We start from the raw sequence: 20,019 nt of genomic DNA, 5'->3' as shown, positions 1-20,019 counted from the left end.
ACTCTGTGGATGAATTTTGTACGTTATCTAAAGAAAAGTCTAAAATGTTTTGTTAAATATCCCTATTCAATGATAACCTTTTTTTAAGTGATGTTTACAAATAAATTAATTATTTTTTTACTTTAGGATGAAAGCATGCTGAAGCCTATGGTAAGTAATGCATTTTTATTATTATCAATTTTTTATATTTCTCCTAGGCTGATATTAAGGCACCTGAATTGCTTGTATAATAATTGCAAAAAATACCTATATTCATCCTATTGTGAAAAACTGGCATCTAAATTTTTAAAAAGGAAATCAATACAAGTACTTGTTGAGGTATCATCAAGTAAAAAAAAGAAGGGATTAGTAGGTTTGTGATTTCTCCTTGTTTACTACAGACTACAAGTCCCTTTTAAAACTTTTTGCCTAGTGAAATAATGCTTGAGAAATAAGTCTATTTTTATGAGAATGGTATCTTTTCACTTACTATTTTAATCATTTTCACCACCTGGGTGTCTACTTTTGCCCAAACAAATTTTCATTTTAGTCTTTTGTGCAACATATAAAATAGGCAATGGAAATACATAAGCCATTTATATTTAATTGGGAATCAACCAGAACATGAATGAATGGACATACTGATGAGGAAAATGTGGTACTAAGGAACATTCTAACCACACTATACTGTGGTATAATTAAAACTGTAATCTTCTCTCATAAAAGTATGGAATGAACAAGTTCCCTTTATCTGTGAACTTCTAAATATGACTATTTGTGAATTCATGACTCCATCTTGGTTCCTTAAATGACTAGGCACATGAAAATATCAAATTCTTAGAACATATTGTTCTAAAAAAGCATGTTTCATTTTATCCCATTTCTTAGTTGACCATGATGAATATCATTCTATATTAATATTAGTGCCCATTGAAAATGGGTAAGTGTAGTTACTTTTTGCAGTTTGGTTTAAGACAAAAAGATCAACAGAATTGAATGAAAAGTAAAATTTATTTTGAGAATTACAATTTAGAACAAAATTCTTTCCTGAATATACATTTCTACATTCATATAATACCATGTAAAAAGGGCAACAAAGGTTTTTACCAATTTCTAAAACAAATCACTTTTTTAATTATGGTGGCTACAAGCTTCATAATAGAAATGTATAAATTCTTGGAAACTGGATTAAAAACCTGATTACAGTTTTTGTTAAAAATTTGTTCAGAACATTGATCAACCCTTATTCAAGAAAATTGCTTATACAATTAAGAAATCTCCCAATAAGATGTGGAATCATATGAAAACACTTATATTTCATATGAAACTGTAGCATAAAATATAAAATAGCTGAAAGCTCTTTCGATGACAAAATCATTAATATAAAATTTTCCAAATTGAATGCTTTTGTATACACACACACACACACCAGGAAGGTACTACTACAACGAACACAAATACAGTCATTATATTATAATTCAGTAATTAAAGTCTCAAAATATACAAGAAATAATATTCTCTTCGAAAAAACTAATCAGATTTGAAAAAATACCCAAATCAACTATTTTAATAAGTAAAATTTTCTAAGTAGTTCCACTACTTGTTATAAAAGCATGCAATGGGAATGATGAAAATGTTTCTTTTGTAGCCCTCACATTTATGCAAAGCATAAATTATGCAACATCTTACTATGGAAAAGACTGTATGACTTGAATTTGTCTATTTTTTCTTTTATTATAGAACTTTAAAGTTTTTGGGCCAAATGCATTTGAAGTTTACATATTTTGACATAAAAATGCTCAATAACCAGTCTCAATTGAAAATCATCAGGGAATGCTGTAGGATTGGAATCACTTCTATGAACAGTTCATGACACCATACTATCAACATCCATGAATTGGAGATTCTTAATTTTCAACTGATTTTCCATAAAAATACAATGGGCATGTATTTGAAAAATTTCAATAAAAAATTTCTGCTACACTCAGGATGCAAAAATATTTTTAACCATAAAAATCTTCCTAGAGTAGGCTTCCAAGAGTAATACTCACATTGTATAAAAATTTCATAAATTTCAAATATCTAAGATTTAAAATAATTCTGAATAAATTCAACATGAATGATTCCTAATTCAGTCAGTTTGTGTCTTAGTCTTCCATAATGCTCACGATAACATCTCTGATTTTCCAAAGTTAACCAAGCTAAAAAAACGATTGTTCTCCAGGACTTGTTTGACTGCTCAAATATGATGACCAATTACTTCACAAAATTTTACATTCACATAAGGTCTTCAACCATAGATATTCAAAACTAATAAGATATTTTTGGAATGGATTAATTATCTTTTTAACTTCACTTTTGGCAGTATTTACACGACATGACTGAAGTAAAATTGTGCTTGTCTCTAATTGCATTCACATACTTGTCTTTGATCTCTCAGCAATACATACTCCTTGAGTTTTGTACCATGTACATTTTTCCACGTGTTTTATATGCTATTTTGCATATAACTTGTATTATCCAATCTAACATTTTGCATCTTGGATCTCATTACATCTATTTCCCTATATTCTTCTCAATGACTGTCACATGAAAAGCACAAAGGCTGCCTTGAGAATTAATGATTTGACGTCATTATGTTTTACTGCGGATCGGTACCATTTCTTCCTTTCCATCATCAATATCCTCATCATCATTGGTTGATACAGCAATAGGCTTTCCTCCTTTTAAATAGTCAGGTGAATTCCATGGTTGTAACTCCCCAGTCCCAAAGATGAGGAACACCAATGAACCTACACCATACACACCAGCCAATATCCAGAACACAATCTGCCATTGGGCATATTTTTGCTGAAAAAAAAATAAAAATTAATTTCAGATTTGTCTTATTTTCCTGAGAAACACTGGAAAAACAGTGTACTAGGCAAAAATAGAAAAGCTATCCACACTGAAATTATGTTCATTGAATCTCAGTAACAAATTACCTATCACTACCATAATTATAACCTCCATTCAAAGGGTAAAGTCTGATCATGTGGTCGAATCATAGATATGCTGGATTTATATGTTCAAGAATGCTGCTCCTTTTGAGACAGTAACTGACATTCACTCAATCTAGAGTATGTGTTCATTATAAGCTACAAATCAAATCCAGTTATGCAGTTGAAAACACTATCTCATGAAATATATCATGGTTTCGTAATTCTTCTTTCAAATTGAATGTCAATATTTTTTCTATTACCATAGATTTATATGGTAATAAATGAAAATATTATCATTTGAACCATAACTATATAATTAATATGCAACCACATTATGTCCTTCTCCATGAAAAACATGGGACATAAATTTTACACTGTGGGTCGCGGTAGTCCAGGGGGTAGAGCGTTGGACTGCTGACCGGAGGGGCCCGGGTTCGATTCCCAGGCAAGGCACTCCGGACACCTGCAGCTACACCCAAGCTATGCCATTTTTTGGGTACCAGATCTTTCTGGGAAACCATAACCAGCACAGGGAAAGGAACTGGCCCCCCTACCCTGATGTGTGAATTTCATATGCTGTTGGGCTTAGTACTGGGTGAACTCTACCATCACCTACCAAACCGACCTTCGGGTTGATTACTGTGTTTATGGTTTCTTTAAATATTACACTACTTACATTATTATAAGTGAGTGATCCAACCATAAACGTCGACAGGAAACCACCAAGTGATGATAGTGTGTTGGCCATTCCAAAAATTGTTCCTAAAATGTTAAATCAATCAATTAAATGTCCATAAAATATTTTCAAAGGCAAAAACAGAAAAAAATCTTTTTTACAATATATCTAACTTTTATGATCTTGGCTGGCCAGTATTGATTATTTAAAGTATCATTCAAAGAACTCATCATATACAATAAACATATATGTAACGGGTATTTTCTCATTCTTTGAAGAGAACACTCACAGCCATCTGGCCAACGATATTACTCTATTCATTAAAATGGAATTTTTAAATTTTCCAACAAATAAGTGGCATAGAATAGTCAGATAAAAATTATTTCTATTATTCCTCCTTGAACCAAGAAGGAAACCTTACCATGGAATAAACCTAGAATGGTTAGAGCTAATGTTGGGTTGAAATTGGAAATTTTACTTGCCTGAGAAATTTGGAGCAATATCCAACCCATTTCCAAGATATCCTGCTGTGACTGCTCCATTTACTGTCAATGCAATGGTAAATATGGCAACTGAAGCTACCCTATCACAGCCTAAGAACACTTGAGCCAGCATGAGGAATGATGGAAGCATCACAGCTGTTGAAAAGAATAATTGCCATTTAACTATACATATATATTTGGAAAAAATAGGAGGGATTTTAAATTGAAAATTTCAATTGAATTGAAAATTTCAAGCTGTAATGAACTGGTTTTTCATAAATGTAACGTATTTTTTAGTTCCAAAAGACTATGAAATTCTAAAACTGTTTAAGCCTTTTTAGCTGTGGTAGCCATACTGGTTTCATGAGAACCTTGTAATTTAAGATCTCAGTTTACGAGGTAATTGTTTGCAAAAAAATATCAACACAGCTGCCAGGTGATAATACAGGGTGGGGCAACATTACTTCCTTTTTTAAAAGCATTTGCATTTGAGAAAAGGAAGTTCTGTCGCCACACCCTGTATCATTTGTTATTTCATATTGAGTATGAACTAACTTTGACAATACCATGTACTTATGTGCCCAATATTTAAAAGAGAATAGAAAAAATTGCAATATTTATTAGACAGGATAATGATAAAAAAATCACTCTCTTTATTTTCTACAAATCTTTAATTTAAGACTGAGGTGTTTTCTATCTCAGCAGCATTAAAAGAGATGCAATGCAATGGTACCAAATGTCATAACATATTAACACTAAGTGAAAAGCCAAGACAGCGAAGTTTCTTATTACTATGGAAATTAAAAGTTTTTCTTAGTTCCATAAATAATGACAAGATAATATCATACAACAAAGCCATTATTTAGTGCATTATTGTATGGAAAAAATTCTCCTGGCCAAGGATTACTCCCGGAAAAAGCTAGCTCTTAGCTCAACAAACTTGCTTACAACTTAGTTCTGTTTAGTACCACTTCAATTAAGCCCTTAGGCAATATGATTGGATCAAAACAAGGTTGTGTTGGTGGTTTGAGGAACTTCTTTGGGGTAGAGTTTTATTAGAGTGTTCACAGAAAATTTTAAGTTTGGTGAAACACCTGAAGTCTATTCTCCCTGTGCTATGAATGCTTTCACAAGATTACATTGCCAACCATCATGCAATGAACTTCTAAATGCAGCCAACAAGGTCTGCAAATTGGGAGCAGTGCAGAGACCAGTAGGAGTCTCTTTGTTTGGAAGCTTAATGTAGGAAGTCTGCCTCCGGGATCAACACTGTACATCGGCTCTTGGAATCACTAAGCTAACTCATATCTTGAACTTTGACATTTATGATAAAAGTGGCTTAGTGAAGTCCTTAATGTTTTATTTATCACTAAGTTAACCTTCAACTATGACACCCATAACAGTTACACATCAATGCTTCATTGATGCACTATTATTATCAATGAGGTGGCCCCAGTAGTTTTATAAATATTTCTAAATGAAAAATTAAAAAAATAACTATCAATGTTACCATGTAGGATGTTAAAATTTGAATATAAATTTGTAGTATCTGCTTATGTTCATTTTAGTACAATATTAAAATTGCACTTATTTGGATCTAATATATCATAAACAACCTAATACAAGAATAAAAAAATGTAAGGTAAAAAAATCACCTCATGAGGTCATCCAATCATTCACCTCCCTCAGTTATTAACTTGAAGGGTGCACCTCAGAGATTAGCATAGCAATATTCCTAACAATAGATATTTATCTCAAATCATAAATCTGTGACACAGGACTTAGCTGGCAAAACAATAGGGACCTTGATTGCCTTAACAATGAGGATCTCAGCTACTTCTACAACAAACATTTTACTAACCTCAATATTGCACTAACATGTAAATACAATTATTTAAAAAGTGATAATTACATATTTCTTTGAAAATATTTTTTGATGCTGAAAGAATGCCAGTAAATTTATGTCTACTATCAAGAATCTGGAATAACTCAAAGCTGTGTCATCGTAGGATTATGGAGCATTAAGATCTCTTGCCCTCATGTTAAAACTAGATGCATGTTGACTGTCATGTGACCACTGATAAAGTTGAACATAATACTGCTCATTGGTGGCAGCATGGTATCCAAAATTATGGGATTGGAAGTGAGTTTTTAAAGGATAGGCTGTCCATAAATGCACTCCTTGATTCTTGATTTTCCCTTTGATGTCACTATCTGACACTTTCTGAGATAACCCCAGAAGGAAACCACATTACTGACACAGGACATTTTCAAAAAATTTCATTACTTAAATGCTGATTTTCAAGAAAAATTAAAAAGAGATCATCAAAATCACATCTTCTCAATAGATATTTTAAATGAACAGCTTAGGTTAATAATAGACTCTCCACTCTCTGAATAGCATCAAAAATAAAAAATTATTGGTATTAAAATATAAATGAACACATTTGTTGACATTTCTGCCCCTTACTTTATTTCCTACATTTGACCAGAATATTTTGTCAGATCAGCATTAGTTCCTCCCAAAAAAATAAAAGGCTGCCATATGTGACTACAAAACAGTAATTTCGATTTTGCTTGCAGCTGAAGTGGCTCTCAGGATCATCAGCAAGAGAATGGAGAGGAGGGCAAAATATTACTCATTGTTACGAAAATATTCAGAATCAGTTTTGGTTCAGATAGGGGAGGGGTGCATATGATGCCATTGCAGTTATGAGGTCACTAACAGAGAGGAACATGGAATAAAATCAGGATGTATTTATTTTGTAAATTTTAAGAAAGGACTTGACTTTGGTTAGATTTGACTTTGATTTGGATAGAATTAATGTATCTATTGCAGAAGATGGGAGCAGATGAGAGGAATAGGTGACTTTTATATACCCTGTATATGTTTCAGACTGCTTAGGTGTGAGTGGCAAAAATTTGAAAATTTTCCTCCTCTTATTAATAATAAAACTAACATTCTAGCTTCTGATCTTGATAGGAAGTGCATAAGCCAAGTCGATTGCTCTACACTCATTGGTATAAACATTGATTCTCATGCATCTTAGGAAATGCAAACCAGCATTTTAGCCATGGAACTCAGCTCCACCTGTTTCCTTGTCAAATTTATCTTATCTATTATATCACCAGAGGTTCTACTATCCCTGTGCTATCAAAGTTCTACTATCCCTGTGCTATCATGAAAATTATGCCTGTCTATTGCATGGCATTCTACCACAGATCTCATTCTACTATAAATCTTAGTATACTACCTGCTTCTTCTTTACACATTTTTACTGCCTTGATTTATGTTAAATCTAATATTGAGGAAGTTATTCAAAACTCACAAAGACATAAGTATGGTACTTGGCAACAAAGGTGACCTTCATGTAACTTTATTAAAACCACGAAAAATACTTGTGGCTTCAATCATATGGGCCTCCAGTAATACTCTAACCTTCCCAAAGTGCTTAACGTCTACATGAGTACCTCTTTGTTGAAACTCAAGGCGAAAAAATACTTAAAATCCTAATATTTTACTCAATTCAGGAGTATCAATGAAGTTGAACTTTTTTCTACAATAATATTATCACATCATCAAATTGCATTATCTTACTAATTGACTTTTGCAAGAATCTTTGCTGTGGCAGCTGTGGCTATCTTACTAATTGTCTTTTGCAAGAATCTAAATATGGCAGCTCTTTGGGCAAATGAAATATATTATCATTAATAGATACATATATGACATTGGTAAAAAAGGAATTTTGTCATCTACAAGTAATCATTTCCCCAGATAAAAGAGTAAAATTATTGCAGCATTATCATTTTTTAAAGATGAACTACTTTCAAATGATAACTGCAGCATGCATGCAGATGCCATAAAATCCCCTCACACTATCCAAAAGTATGTAGTTGTAAATGAATTAGATTTCATATATTAGGAAGGTACTACCTACTCTGCTTGGTGTTAACTTTTCTGGAGATGAATGCAAGTGAGGTGAACACATTAAAGAGAATAATAATGCACCTAAAAAACTCCATGGCCAATGCTCAGCCATCAACTAAGTTTTTTGGTAATTGATAAAAAGGCTTTTGAGTAAACAGTCTTCAGATATGTAATTTATTTAAAAGGTAGTCACATGTCTTCTTGGAAAAGAGGCAATCAAGGTTGATTAAAAATATTGCTTCGATTTAGGGGTAAAATTAGTTTCACTTTTCAAATAAAAAAGGGTCTGGTTACAAATGAAAGTTTATTAAAATGAGACTTTAATTCAAATAATATTTTAAAAATATATTAAAATTTTCTTTTTCACTTTTAATTGTGGAGTAAGATGAAGCCTGATGACATTTAACAGAAATCTCTTCCACTTACCCCAACTATATCCACAGTTCATTATTGTAAGAGTAAAATTCTATGGATCTTGTTGGTCATATTGTGTATGAGGTATTTTCTACACTATTTTGATTTGTATTATTGAGTAAGTGCAAGCAGAGACCCTCTCCTTTACAATTTCAACTATGGCTTCATCTCAACACTGAAACAAATGTTAGAAGCTAATTGCATGTATGGATTCAAAACATTGACTTTTGTTTGGATTTGTAAAGTAATATTTTCCACACATCCACATCAAATGTTCATGATATACTGACATCCAAGAGCATGAAAGTGTGAACTTACCAAATGTAGTGAAAATTTTTCTAGTAGCAGTGGTGGAGAGTCTTTCAGTTTTACGAAGGTAGTCAGCTAAGCTGCTTGTTGCTAAAGCAAAAATATATTTACCCAAGTATGGTAAACTAGACAGCAAGCCATTCTGAAAGAAAAAGAAATAATGTTTAGCCAAGTTGCTATGTGACTGAATTATAACTGTTTTATTGTTCCTTTGACCAAGACAGCAATTCCTAGCGATGCACATGCATGGAAAATAAAACAGGTTTAAGAAAAATGGATAAGTAAGAACAGGCAAATGCATTTAACTAAAGAAACCTATATTAGAAATTAATTAAATTTTATAAAATGAAACATTACGAAGTTTCAAATATCTATCTGACAGTAAGAATTTACATGATTCTGTGCTTCCTCCACCTTGCAACATCTGACCTTAGAAGGAATGAGGACATGGAAAATTCCTGCATCCACCACTATCTATCACTCCCTTTCATGGTTAGCATTAGCTAGGTGCTAGTAGCATGCCGCTTAATCAGTTACTATTTTTGCTGCATAAGTAGAATACTATATTATTTATGATATAGCTGTTCATTTGGCTGCTACAAAAGTTAGTTACTAACTATGAGGGGGCAAATGGTATTAGTCAGTGATAAGAGTATGGAGCAAGTAGGTTGAGCTGAGTGAGTGAAATACAGTGGTAGTGAGTAAAAACTATGAAATTTTATCCCTCAGCTCAGAGGTTAAGAAAAACATTGCACCTACCTATCAGGTACCTATTGGCTAAAGGCCAATAAGTACCTACATTTTTAGTGCACTAAAATGTCCAGTTTGAATTGATTGCTTATAATGATATTTTGTCTCTATTGCCAGTGACTATTATGATTAGTGTTGTGGGATGGATCAAAGAAGGAATATTATTTTTTTATCAAAAGGCAAAGCTAGTTTATTAAAGCAAAATAAATTTCAAGCTTACTCCAGAATTATATAGAGCTGAGCTTCACGATAAAATTATGAATTCTTTTATATAGTGAAAATAAATATGAGACTGGTTAATTGCTCTTTTTTAAGAACCTAATGCTTTTGATTAGAGAAATTCTTTAGTACGTTTTTCTATCAAGAGGATATAAAAAATATTTTTATTGGGAGCTCTACCCATTATGAGTAGAGATTGGCACTACCTTCAAGTACATTGGAGGATTATTGAAAAACTTAGCCAATCCAGACTTGAGGCCAAAGGTTGTCTAATTTTGTCGAAATCTAGTTTAACCAGGGATTCGACAAATGTAATTCCTAGAGTAATTTCAGCATTATTTTTGGGCTATCTGTATTGCCAAAGACCTAAAATAACATCATGTGCTAAATAGGAAGTACCAAGTGTAAAAAAATCTTATTACAAGTTGACTAAATCTTATTTAAAGACCTAATACTATTTAATAGTATTAAGTCTTCAAAATTTGTAGTATTTGTTACAGCACATTGCAGAACACCCTCGGAAATTAGCTCAGTCATTCTTGAGTAATGTTGATCAATGATGATAATGTGTTATTAGCTCCTTTATCAAAAGTATTTTCCAATCAATTTAATGCATACATTAATATTAAGGGAATTAAACAAGTTTCAATTAATAAATGCATGCTAAACTTTAGGAAATAGTTTTAGTTGTCTTTTGTGAATTTTAGCAGTGTTGGCACAATGCTTGGCAAACTCTGTTCTCAGGCATGCTTAAATTAAACAATTTGCAGGAGTAACATATATGATGTACTTATCTGTCAGAAATATTTAAGTATATGACAGCTGATGGTTTTCAATGTGACAATATATGTTTAATGGAATTTAATTCTTCTATATTCTATAGAAGATAGCAGGCTTCTATGCAGGAGTGAAGTTGATCCAGTGAATAGTTGTTGACGATTAAATGATATGGGAGAGATTGTAATGAAGATGGTAGAACTTAACCACTAAAATTTTCATCACATAATTAGTTAAAATTTTACTTATTATAACACTGAAATCATGTTAAGATTATTTTGTGCTGAATGTCTAGTGCTAGACGACAATCAAAATTTTATCAAAATTTTAAATTTAGGCATTGGTTTAACTATCAGCAAATTAATTCTATCCCAATTCTTTCAACCCAAAGGATGTTAAAAATTACCAAGACATATTAGGTAACATAAAATGCAAATGACATGGAATGGGAATGAATTATTACAACAGAAAATTAACCACTATAATCAAATAGAAATAATTATTTTTAAATCACATTTGGAAAAAATTTTTCTGTTGTGATATTCATGCATGCATATGGACTTTCTACATGCCATTGTTGGCATTCATGAAATTAGGTTGTGGAGATGTATGGGAAGAAGATGGAAAAGTTTTATAAAGCTACTTATTTTTCTTTCTTGCTTCTTTGGAGTTTCTTACTGATTATGATCACATACAGTCCTCAAATGCCTATAATATTGCTGTATGTCTGTGTACAACATTTCATGGGTTAAAATTTATGATAGTACCAGGCTCTCTTACAACTTTGAGATTTTAACTGACTTCTTAGGAGGCCCTTCTTCAGATTCTGAAGACACATATGCAACTGCCAAAACACTACCACCAATTTATTTTTCTGTTAATGTTTGTTAACCTGGATCACCTTCATCAACATAAAGTCAGTCCTCCGTTTTATTAATTGTTAAGGATATTCTCTTGCAGTCTTCGAAAGTTCCTTATAATCTTCAAGCTCAAATCCCATGGAGTGGAAATCAACAGCCTCTTCATATAAAATTTTTTTCCATGCATTTGCAATAGTTGAATGTTTCATCTTTCTCCAAAAATCAGTCCAGTTGAAGTACATATGCTTTAAATTGTATTTTTTTAAATATTCATGATTGTTCTCAGTCCCTTGCTGTCTTAAATCTCATCAGCAGTTAAATTCATCCAACTTTCACCTCAAAAACCTCTGGTGTATAACAAATATCCCTTGATCCATCTCATAAAATAACATAGTGGTATTAGGGAGAAAGCAAAACACATAATCTTACTATCTCCACTGAACACATTGTCCTTGACAGGATGGGAAGGGGCATTTTCCAAAATCAAAAGCACATTTACCTCATCCTTTGGAATTCTCATAGCATTGCCTTGGTGTTTCACAACTTCAGGAATGAAGAGATTGTAGACCCAGTCCATTGTGATAATTCTGGTCAACCAAACATTTGCTCAATGACAGGGGGTTCATCCATTATTTTTCTTAGAGTTTAGGATTGTCAACATTTTTCTACAAAAACACTCTTAAACTTAAGGCTACCATCTTCATTAGCACATAAAATATAGAGAGCCTTTCTCACTGTTTTTTCGCCCAGGAACCTTTTATTCACTTCATAAAGCCCATATGTTTTCTGGCAAAGCTTTCCAGCATGGGCCAATTTCAACTGAATTACACATTTGACAAAAATTATGAACCATATCCAGCCATCAGTGCATGCAATTGTATTCTAAATGCTTCAAAAATGTCACCATCAACACTCATGACTTCACCAGCACTCTATGTGCCATTTTAAAACGTCACAATCAACCACTTCTTGCAGAGAAGTTCTGAACAAGTAAGTGCTTGGTAAGTTTTTGTACTGTATCTTAAATTTCTGTGCCAAGAATTCCTAAACAACTTGATTACTGCAGCTCATACCATCCTAGGACAGCTTCTCTCAGCTTTCCATCTTCTGATACCATTAGTCTATTCTGAGGTTTCCAGTCAATATTCTGGGAATTTATTTCAAATTGAGATGAAATACTTTGATTTTATCATTTTTCTGTTTTAAAAGAGAGACAGTCTGTCTAAATATACCAAACTTGGGATAGAGATCCCAGTCTCTAACTTCTTAATTGCCTCCACTTTGTGTCAATTTTCAAAATTGTGCTTTCTTTTAGTAAAAAAATCACACAGAAAGAACCTTCTATCATAAACAAAGGTTCTCAAACTAAACAACATGAGGAATTTTGAGGAACAAGTGAAATAATTTGCTTCATGTAGCAGTGATCAGTTAAAATATTGCAGGAAATAAGAAATATGACTTTTTTAATCATGCTTTGAAAATTATTGAATTCATTAGTTTTTTTGTATGCAAGCAAAACATAATATTCGGCAAAGTATTTAAGTACAGCCAACTATTGACCCCATAAGAAACCACCTACACTACATGACCAGACTCAGTCTGGTTTAAGCATACCCATTATTGAGGCTTTACTGCAATGGAGGTTTGTCAAAAATGATAACTTTATCAAACCAAATATAAACTGACACTGAGTAAATATCACGAAATCCATCAAATGGAATTTGAGGTCAAGGGTTTTCCAATGTCGTTGATGTGTAGGCTCAAAAGTAGATGCTGCTAGCAAGTGGCCAATTAAATTAAAAAGCAGTACCTTTTGGTCTTTTAAAGTTAATAGCTCTGAAATTTCTTCCGCAAATTATTGGAGAAACTGGAATTTTCTGTTTTCTACTAATATGAAAGTTGGAAGTCATTTTCAACAACATGAATCATTTTGTATTAATACCATTAATTTAACTGTGACCTTCATGGCTGAAAGGAAAATATAAGAGCCCAATTTAGAAATTGCTGTTAGAGCATAATTATGCATTGCAAATTTTTCAGTCTGGAGTGTATGTCCAAGGATTATTAAGTATAAAATAATTTAAAAGCAGATATCTGAAATTATTCAATTAAATTATTAATTTGGTAACACATTTCATTAAAAGGATGAAAAATTACTTATAACAATGGAAGTTTGGTGAGTTATTTTGAACTAGGTAATTTTGACTCCCATTTCCTACTTTACATTAATCATTTCCTCAAAGCAAAAAATTAGTAAGGTGAATGGTACAAGAATGTTGTAAATAAATGTAATTACCAATATTTCTTGTGAGTTATCTAATCAGCAATTTAGGAGGATTGATTCTTTGGACTATGGATTTGAATTATTATATTATCAGTCAAAAAATACCTACTTTTTTTCTCCACAAAATATATATTTCATTCATTCATGAGGCAAGAATATTATCATATGAAAACAGCTGAGGGATAAAGTCAATAAGAGATGGTGGGCAACTGGATTTCATAATTATCAATTCCTTTTATACTAACCTGGAAATCATTTATATTTTCAACTACCTAAACAAATGAGATTTTTTCACATCATTTTACATGGCCTTAATTTATGAATTGTTTTGTTCAGTTTCTTGCTATTTTTCACTTTATGGAAGACAGTGTACAATAAAAAAGGGTTTTTAGTGTGATTACCAGGAAGTAAATAATTGCTCTTGTTATCTTCATACCCTTACCTATTTCTTCAAACATATTAGGTCTTACCTCTTTAATTTTGAAGTATAAGATGTACTTCATGTAAGTAGGTAACTGGTTTACAACAGTGAAATAGCTGAAGACACTGGCACCATGAGTGATAATGATTGCCCAAACTGGAGGGGAAGTCAGAAGTGGCTTCCATGGCACAGTTAGAGGCTGAAAGTTAATTAATATAAGCCATTATAAGATAGAGTTTTACATGGATTAAATTTTGCATGCACTTCAATTTAATTTAATTATAAAACATTAAATACCTTATCCATATCACATTAGAAAAAAACATTAGAAAATTATAGCAATTTCTCACTGCATGGTACCAACAATGAAATATTTCAAGTTCTGAGGTTGATCCATTGTTTCTTATTGATGTATAAAGTTTCAATTCACTTAGGTTTGCCATATTTTATCTGAAACATTTCGAAATGTTTGCTTTAATAACATGGAACATTGTGCAAAATCTAGGATGCTAAAAATTAAGAAAACAAAATTAATACTACATTATGTTGCACCTCAAAAAGATAATAGCATTAAAATATGCAATGAAATAATTCCATTTTATCAATTTAAAGCCACATTTTAGTCAGTCAAATTTATTAAGGAAAAATGACTGAATATTATAAAATGTTACTATTAATAAAACATTATCCATTCCCCTCTCAGAAGGCCTCTCTTCCCTATGATACTCTCCCAGGTTCAGGTGGTCTATCTCCCAATGTCTTAAGCCACACATTCCCAGCACTATATTTTTCCTTAGCCTTTCTTATTCCATCCTCACCAGTAATTCCTTTTCCTTTAAAAACCATTTCTACCTACAGATTAAGGGCAGTGCCAAGAGTAGTAGGTTAATCCCTTCCTATGCCAACCTCTTTCTTGGTCTCTGAGTCTTTGAGATCCATCCTAAAAACCTGTACCCTATCCTCAAGAACCATAATTCCACCCTCCACATTTTTCCTAAATGACCCACCATAACTTTCAAATGCCCCGCCTATCAACGAGAGCTCTTCAAATCAACCAATCCACTCATAAACTCCTCACCCCATCCCAAACCCACTCCTATGCCCTACAATAAACCAAGATATTTTCAAAACTCAAATCCCATCATCCCTCTTCCACCAGCTTTTTAACTCTCTTTCATCAATTTCCCATTCCTATTGGACCTCCAGCAATGTAGTTTATCTCCTTAAGTGCCAACTATGCCTGCCTTCTATATAGGACAGAGTACCACACTGCTAAATATTATGATTAATGACCACCGTGCCTCGTACAAAATTTCTTCCTGTTCTAGGATGCTCCCAATCCCACAATCCCAAAGCATGCCCCCCAACATAGTAATCACTTTGATAAATGCTATAATGTTTCTATTCTAGCATCCCTCCCACCCTCCAACTTTCAATTCAAGCGCAAGACAATAGACCAGGCATATGTACATCTGGCCCCTTGAATCCTGGAATGAACCAGGCATTCATATCAGACATTAATTACCTCACCCTCCAGATATTTCCATTCCCCCTCCTCTCCCAAAACCTTCCATGTCAATCCCAAACTGCCAAACATTCCCTTCCTTCCCCTCCCATCCAGCATTCTCTTCTTGGGAAACATTCTCCTCAGTTCCTCCTTAGGAAGGCGATGAAGCCGTCAAAAATTTTGGAATATGTGTGAATGTCCTTATTTATGTTTTTTCTATATTTTGTTTGGCTAATGCTATCTTGCCCCTTCATTAAAATTAGTCAATGCCATAAAGGTGCTATCTGTACAATATATATTTAATAATAAATATAATATAACTCCATATACTTCCTATCGCCCTTCATTCTGTCCAACATCTATACCATTCCTGCCCTTACCTCATTTTCCTAACATTCTCCCTTCTATCACAGTTTCAACCTCCCATTGCCAATCAATGTGCTTTGCATACACTTTTCCTCTTCCCTTATGATTGTTCCCAACTATCTGCCCTCCTCCCCAGCTTTTCCTCATTTTTTTTTCCTTTCTGTCCACAAGATCTTTTCCATCTTTCTCCAAAGTGAAATTTAAAAAACCTCCAATCCATGCTTATGATCCTGCTTCAATGACTATGTTTTGGCCCTGTACACAACTAGACTCCCTAACAAAGTTTTAACAAGTCTTTTTCTTAACATCTTTTCTAAACATCTCAGCCATTAATCCCCTCTTTCTTGTGGAAGCTTTGCCTAGTACAATTCTTCTCCATACGTCCCTATTACTCTGACCATTTTGATACATAACACTTCCAAGTTAGGTAAACTTTTCTACCTGCTCTGGTTTTTACCCTAATATTTTAATGTTTAACTTAACTTTTCTCTTTCTGGAAAACTGCATCACCTTTGCCTTATTTGGATTTATTCTCATCCCAAATATATCGCACTGAATTTCCAATTCACTCAGTAATGCTTGTTGCTGACTGAGAAAATAAAGCTTGGTCATCAGCAATCCGAACTGATTATATTAAACTTTAATTTCTATCTCCATTTCTTCCCATGCCACTTTTATCATTTCCTTCACATATACGTTGAACAGCGCAGGTGATAATGGACAACCCTGTCTTACTCTTATTTATAACAGTGTCCATCCGAACTCGGCGTCTCTCACTCGCACCTGAGCTGTCTGAGATATGTACAAGTTGTGGATTAGTCTCCTATACTTTTATCGGGCCGCTTTCCCGAGCCTAACAAACGGGTCTCGAAGCATTTCACAAAGCTTTCCCTCCAGCCCGCACCACGTGCACGCCCCTGCGTGTGTGTGCTTTGCCCCGCCACTAGGAGCCCAACGTAGGGACGTCGGCGGAAGGAGAGACGGGTAGTGCGGGATGAGCGAGGCGACCTCACCTTTCCCTTGTGAGCGGACGGCCCAATGGAGGTCTCGATGTATCGCCTCTCCTCAACCGTAATTCGAGGGTGCTCGGCGGGTGTGTCGTAGACGAGCAGCATCCAGGCAACGCTCCAGACCAGCCCGATTGCCCCCGTCACGTAGAACACGGACTCCCAGCCGGCAGCTGCTATGAGAAAGCCGCACACTGGCATGGTGATAGCCGCGCCCAAGGAAGATGCTGCAACGGAATGCATGGAATTCTAATGCCTCGGGTGAAGATGACGTGAAGCCGTCATCACCGTCCATGTTATAATCGGCTATCCCGGACCACATTAAATAGTTATTCGAATAAAATTTCGGGAACTATGAACCGCATGCCAAAGCAAATGCATCCTTGTGAGACTGAGCACAATAATCAAGAGAAGTGTGGTAAGAGCCGTCCCAGCAATGAAATAAAGGGTTACCATAGCCTATAGGCTATGGTAACCCATTTATTTATTTCATTATGCCTTTGACATGAAAATGCACTGAAAACAGATGAAGAGTGGAAATCGTGACTAAATACGGGAGGAAAAAACTGTGGAAGAGAAAACAAAAGAGATGAGATCAGCCCTGCTGGCAGATGGGCTTATCTGAAAAGACACAACGTCAAATAGCGTCATATATCACAAAAAGCATTGGTTGACAAACATATATTTTCCCCTTTATGAAAAGACATTTCTACGATAACAGATTTATTAAAATTGTAGTTCTTTTTGGAGGATGAAGCGGAATTATAAATTTGCGTGTTAATTTATTTAGCGTTTTCATAATGCGCTCATAGCTTCCTCGAGATGCAGAAACATTTTTCTTTGGGTAAAAAATTTCCTGGTTTCAATGAATCCTCATTGACACCAGTCTATAAAAATCAGATTAAATCCTCAGAAACTAGGAATTAGAATTCTGATTGAATATCAGGAAGAATGAATGACGAAGGTAAAACGGGAAAATAAAAGATGAAGAAACGATAAATCATGCAAAAACACCACTGCTGGGAAAGCAACTTTATTTTCATCTAACGACAAGAGGAGAGAGTCATTCAAAATTTTCATATCTTCATGAAAACGAAAGGTTTAAAGTCCAAGGGCGGCAGCGTGTTCTACTGATGACCCCAAAGAAAAACAAAATGACCTCAGTCACTTATTTTTCAAGAATTAATCGAAATGAGGTTATTATGACACCGTTTGGCACTTCCAGATATCTTATCGTGTACTAACCGAACCAGGAATGCCTTCGAAATCTAATTCCTTAAGTCTTCCAGTGCTACTAATTATAAAAACTGACTGTTTCCATAGTAAGCGGGTGACTTTCGCTCTCCTTTCAAATGATAATAAAAGTAATAATATGCCTAGTGCCGTGACTGGCAAGTGAGTTACTGCTCGGGTAATTTTCACACAATTGCCACAAATCAATAGGTAATAATTACCAAAATCTTGATACCGGCGAGAACTACTTTTGCACTCCCATATACCACCCATGCCTACATGCACATGTAAGAGCTGTCACATGAACACGAAATGTTTTGGCTTTCAGTGCTCACTAATACTACAAGAGACTGTAGAAATAAATTAAGAATAACCTGCTTCAGTCAACACACTCTCTTAAGTTTAGGCTATAAAATAATTCGGTGAAATATTTTGAACTGAAACAGTGAAACAGTAATGGGGCCTGAAATTTGCTGCTGGTTGTTAATTTAATAAGCACTTCCAATCGTGCTGTTTTCATGAAGCGGAAATGTTTTGAAGATCGAAAATAACACCGGAGAAAATATATTTTAAAAATTCAACAAGCTTAATGCTACCAGTCTAACGCTCTGGGTGGGAGTTTCTAAAATCACCGTCTCTTTGTTGACAGCCTGGGATAGATAGAGCGAATGCCAAACTTGAAATGCTCAATTATATCCGATTCAATTGACATCAGTCTATTTTAACGACTTGCAATTGATCTTGTATTCTTCAAAATATGTTCTGAGGACACACATCATGGGAATCAATGAAGCCCTGCTCAGGAAACGCAGTGAAGAATATATGCAATGACTAGTATCACCCGCGACTTAATTGCGGCATCGACATTGTCTCAACCTAGAAGAAAAATTTCAGAAAAAAATCTTTTTTGCGAACAATATTAAACGATAATTCATGCTCAAGAACTACAAATATTCATTGGGGAAAGAGAGAGAGAAATTCTTGAGGTTAAGGGAAGATGAAGAATACAACTGGTAACAAAAATTCCCCTTTCAATATTTTGGCAATACCATATTTTTGATTTACTGGGAATTTTCAAATACATATATTGTTTTAGGTTATTATTACTCAATTTTCCTGTAAGTATTCCGATTAGCAGCTAAAGAAATTTGGCTCGCTGAAATCGAATGAAAGTCACAGACAAATTTAACCACCGGAAATATAATAGTAATTTCAAACCAATTAAAAACCTTTGTCTCAAGTCAAATCCAGGTTTCTACTACCTTCCGAGCTGGTAATATGTAAGTGGGGGACACAAAATAGGTTTTTATCGACGCGTAATGACCCCCAACATAACTTCGATTCTAAAGCCGTTATTGGTCAAGCCCACGAATGATATGCACAAAATTCCAGCATAGGCTCATTCTTTGAAGGGATTTATGTAAAACAAGGTTCAGCATAATTGCCAGTCATCATTATAAGAGACTAACACACGAACGTGCTGTCGGAATCTGGAGTGACCACGCGAGGCCACCGAGGTGGGGTGGGACGCAAAGCAGCCCACTCCACTCCTCGCGAAAATGGATGAGCGAACGCACGCGAAAGCCATTAACTTGCACGCACCGCCTCCTCCCCTCTCACCCTCCTTCCTCACGGGGAAGTGGGCATTCTTGGCTCAGAAGAGCCAAGCCTCCCAAGTCAGCTCCTTTCAATTTCAAAGCTATTTATTTAAGTGGTCGTAAGCACAGAACAATAACAAGTCAATAAACTATATAAACATAACAACAACCCAAAATCTCTGTTCTAGGGAACATTTCTCTTCTGGACCGGCAGGAAAGTGAAGATGC

General features: G+C 34.3%; 1 protein-coding gene across 1 annotated transcript in view; it reads right to left on the bottom strand.

Moving 5' to 3' along the window:
* Window positions 1–971: 971 nt before the first annotated feature.
* LOC139685679 (sialin) overlaps window positions 972–20,019 on the bottom strand; it is a 176,342-nt gene continuing 157,294 nt past the window's right edge. The window contains exons 6-11 of the mRNA XM_071582657.1: window positions 16,967–17,187; window positions 14,130–14,279; window positions 8,779–8,911; window positions 4,119–4,274; window positions 3,637–3,722; window positions 972–2,829 (exon numbers count right to left, since the gene is read on the bottom strand). Coding sequence (XP_071438758.1) covers window positions 2,614–2,829; window positions 3,637–3,722; window positions 4,119–4,274; window positions 8,779–8,911; window positions 14,130–14,279; window positions 16,967–17,187 — 962 coding nt within the window. The 3' untranslated portion in view covers window positions 972–2,613. The remainder of the gene's footprint in view (window positions 2,830–3,636; window positions 3,723–4,118; window positions 4,275–8,778; window positions 8,912–14,129; window positions 14,280–16,966; window positions 17,188–20,019) is intronic.

Source organism: Hetaerina americana, unplaced genomic scaffold (assembly GCF_022747635.1).
Source record: "Hetaerina americana unplaced genomic scaffold, ioHetAmer1.1.p SCAF_12, whole genome shotgun sequence".
Lineage (NCBI taxonomy): Eukaryota > Metazoa > Arthropoda > Insecta > Odonata > Calopterygidae > Hetaerina > Hetaerina americana.
The sequence above is the reverse complement of the archived record's forward strand: the minus strand, read 5'-3'. Positions and strand labels throughout refer to the sequence as shown.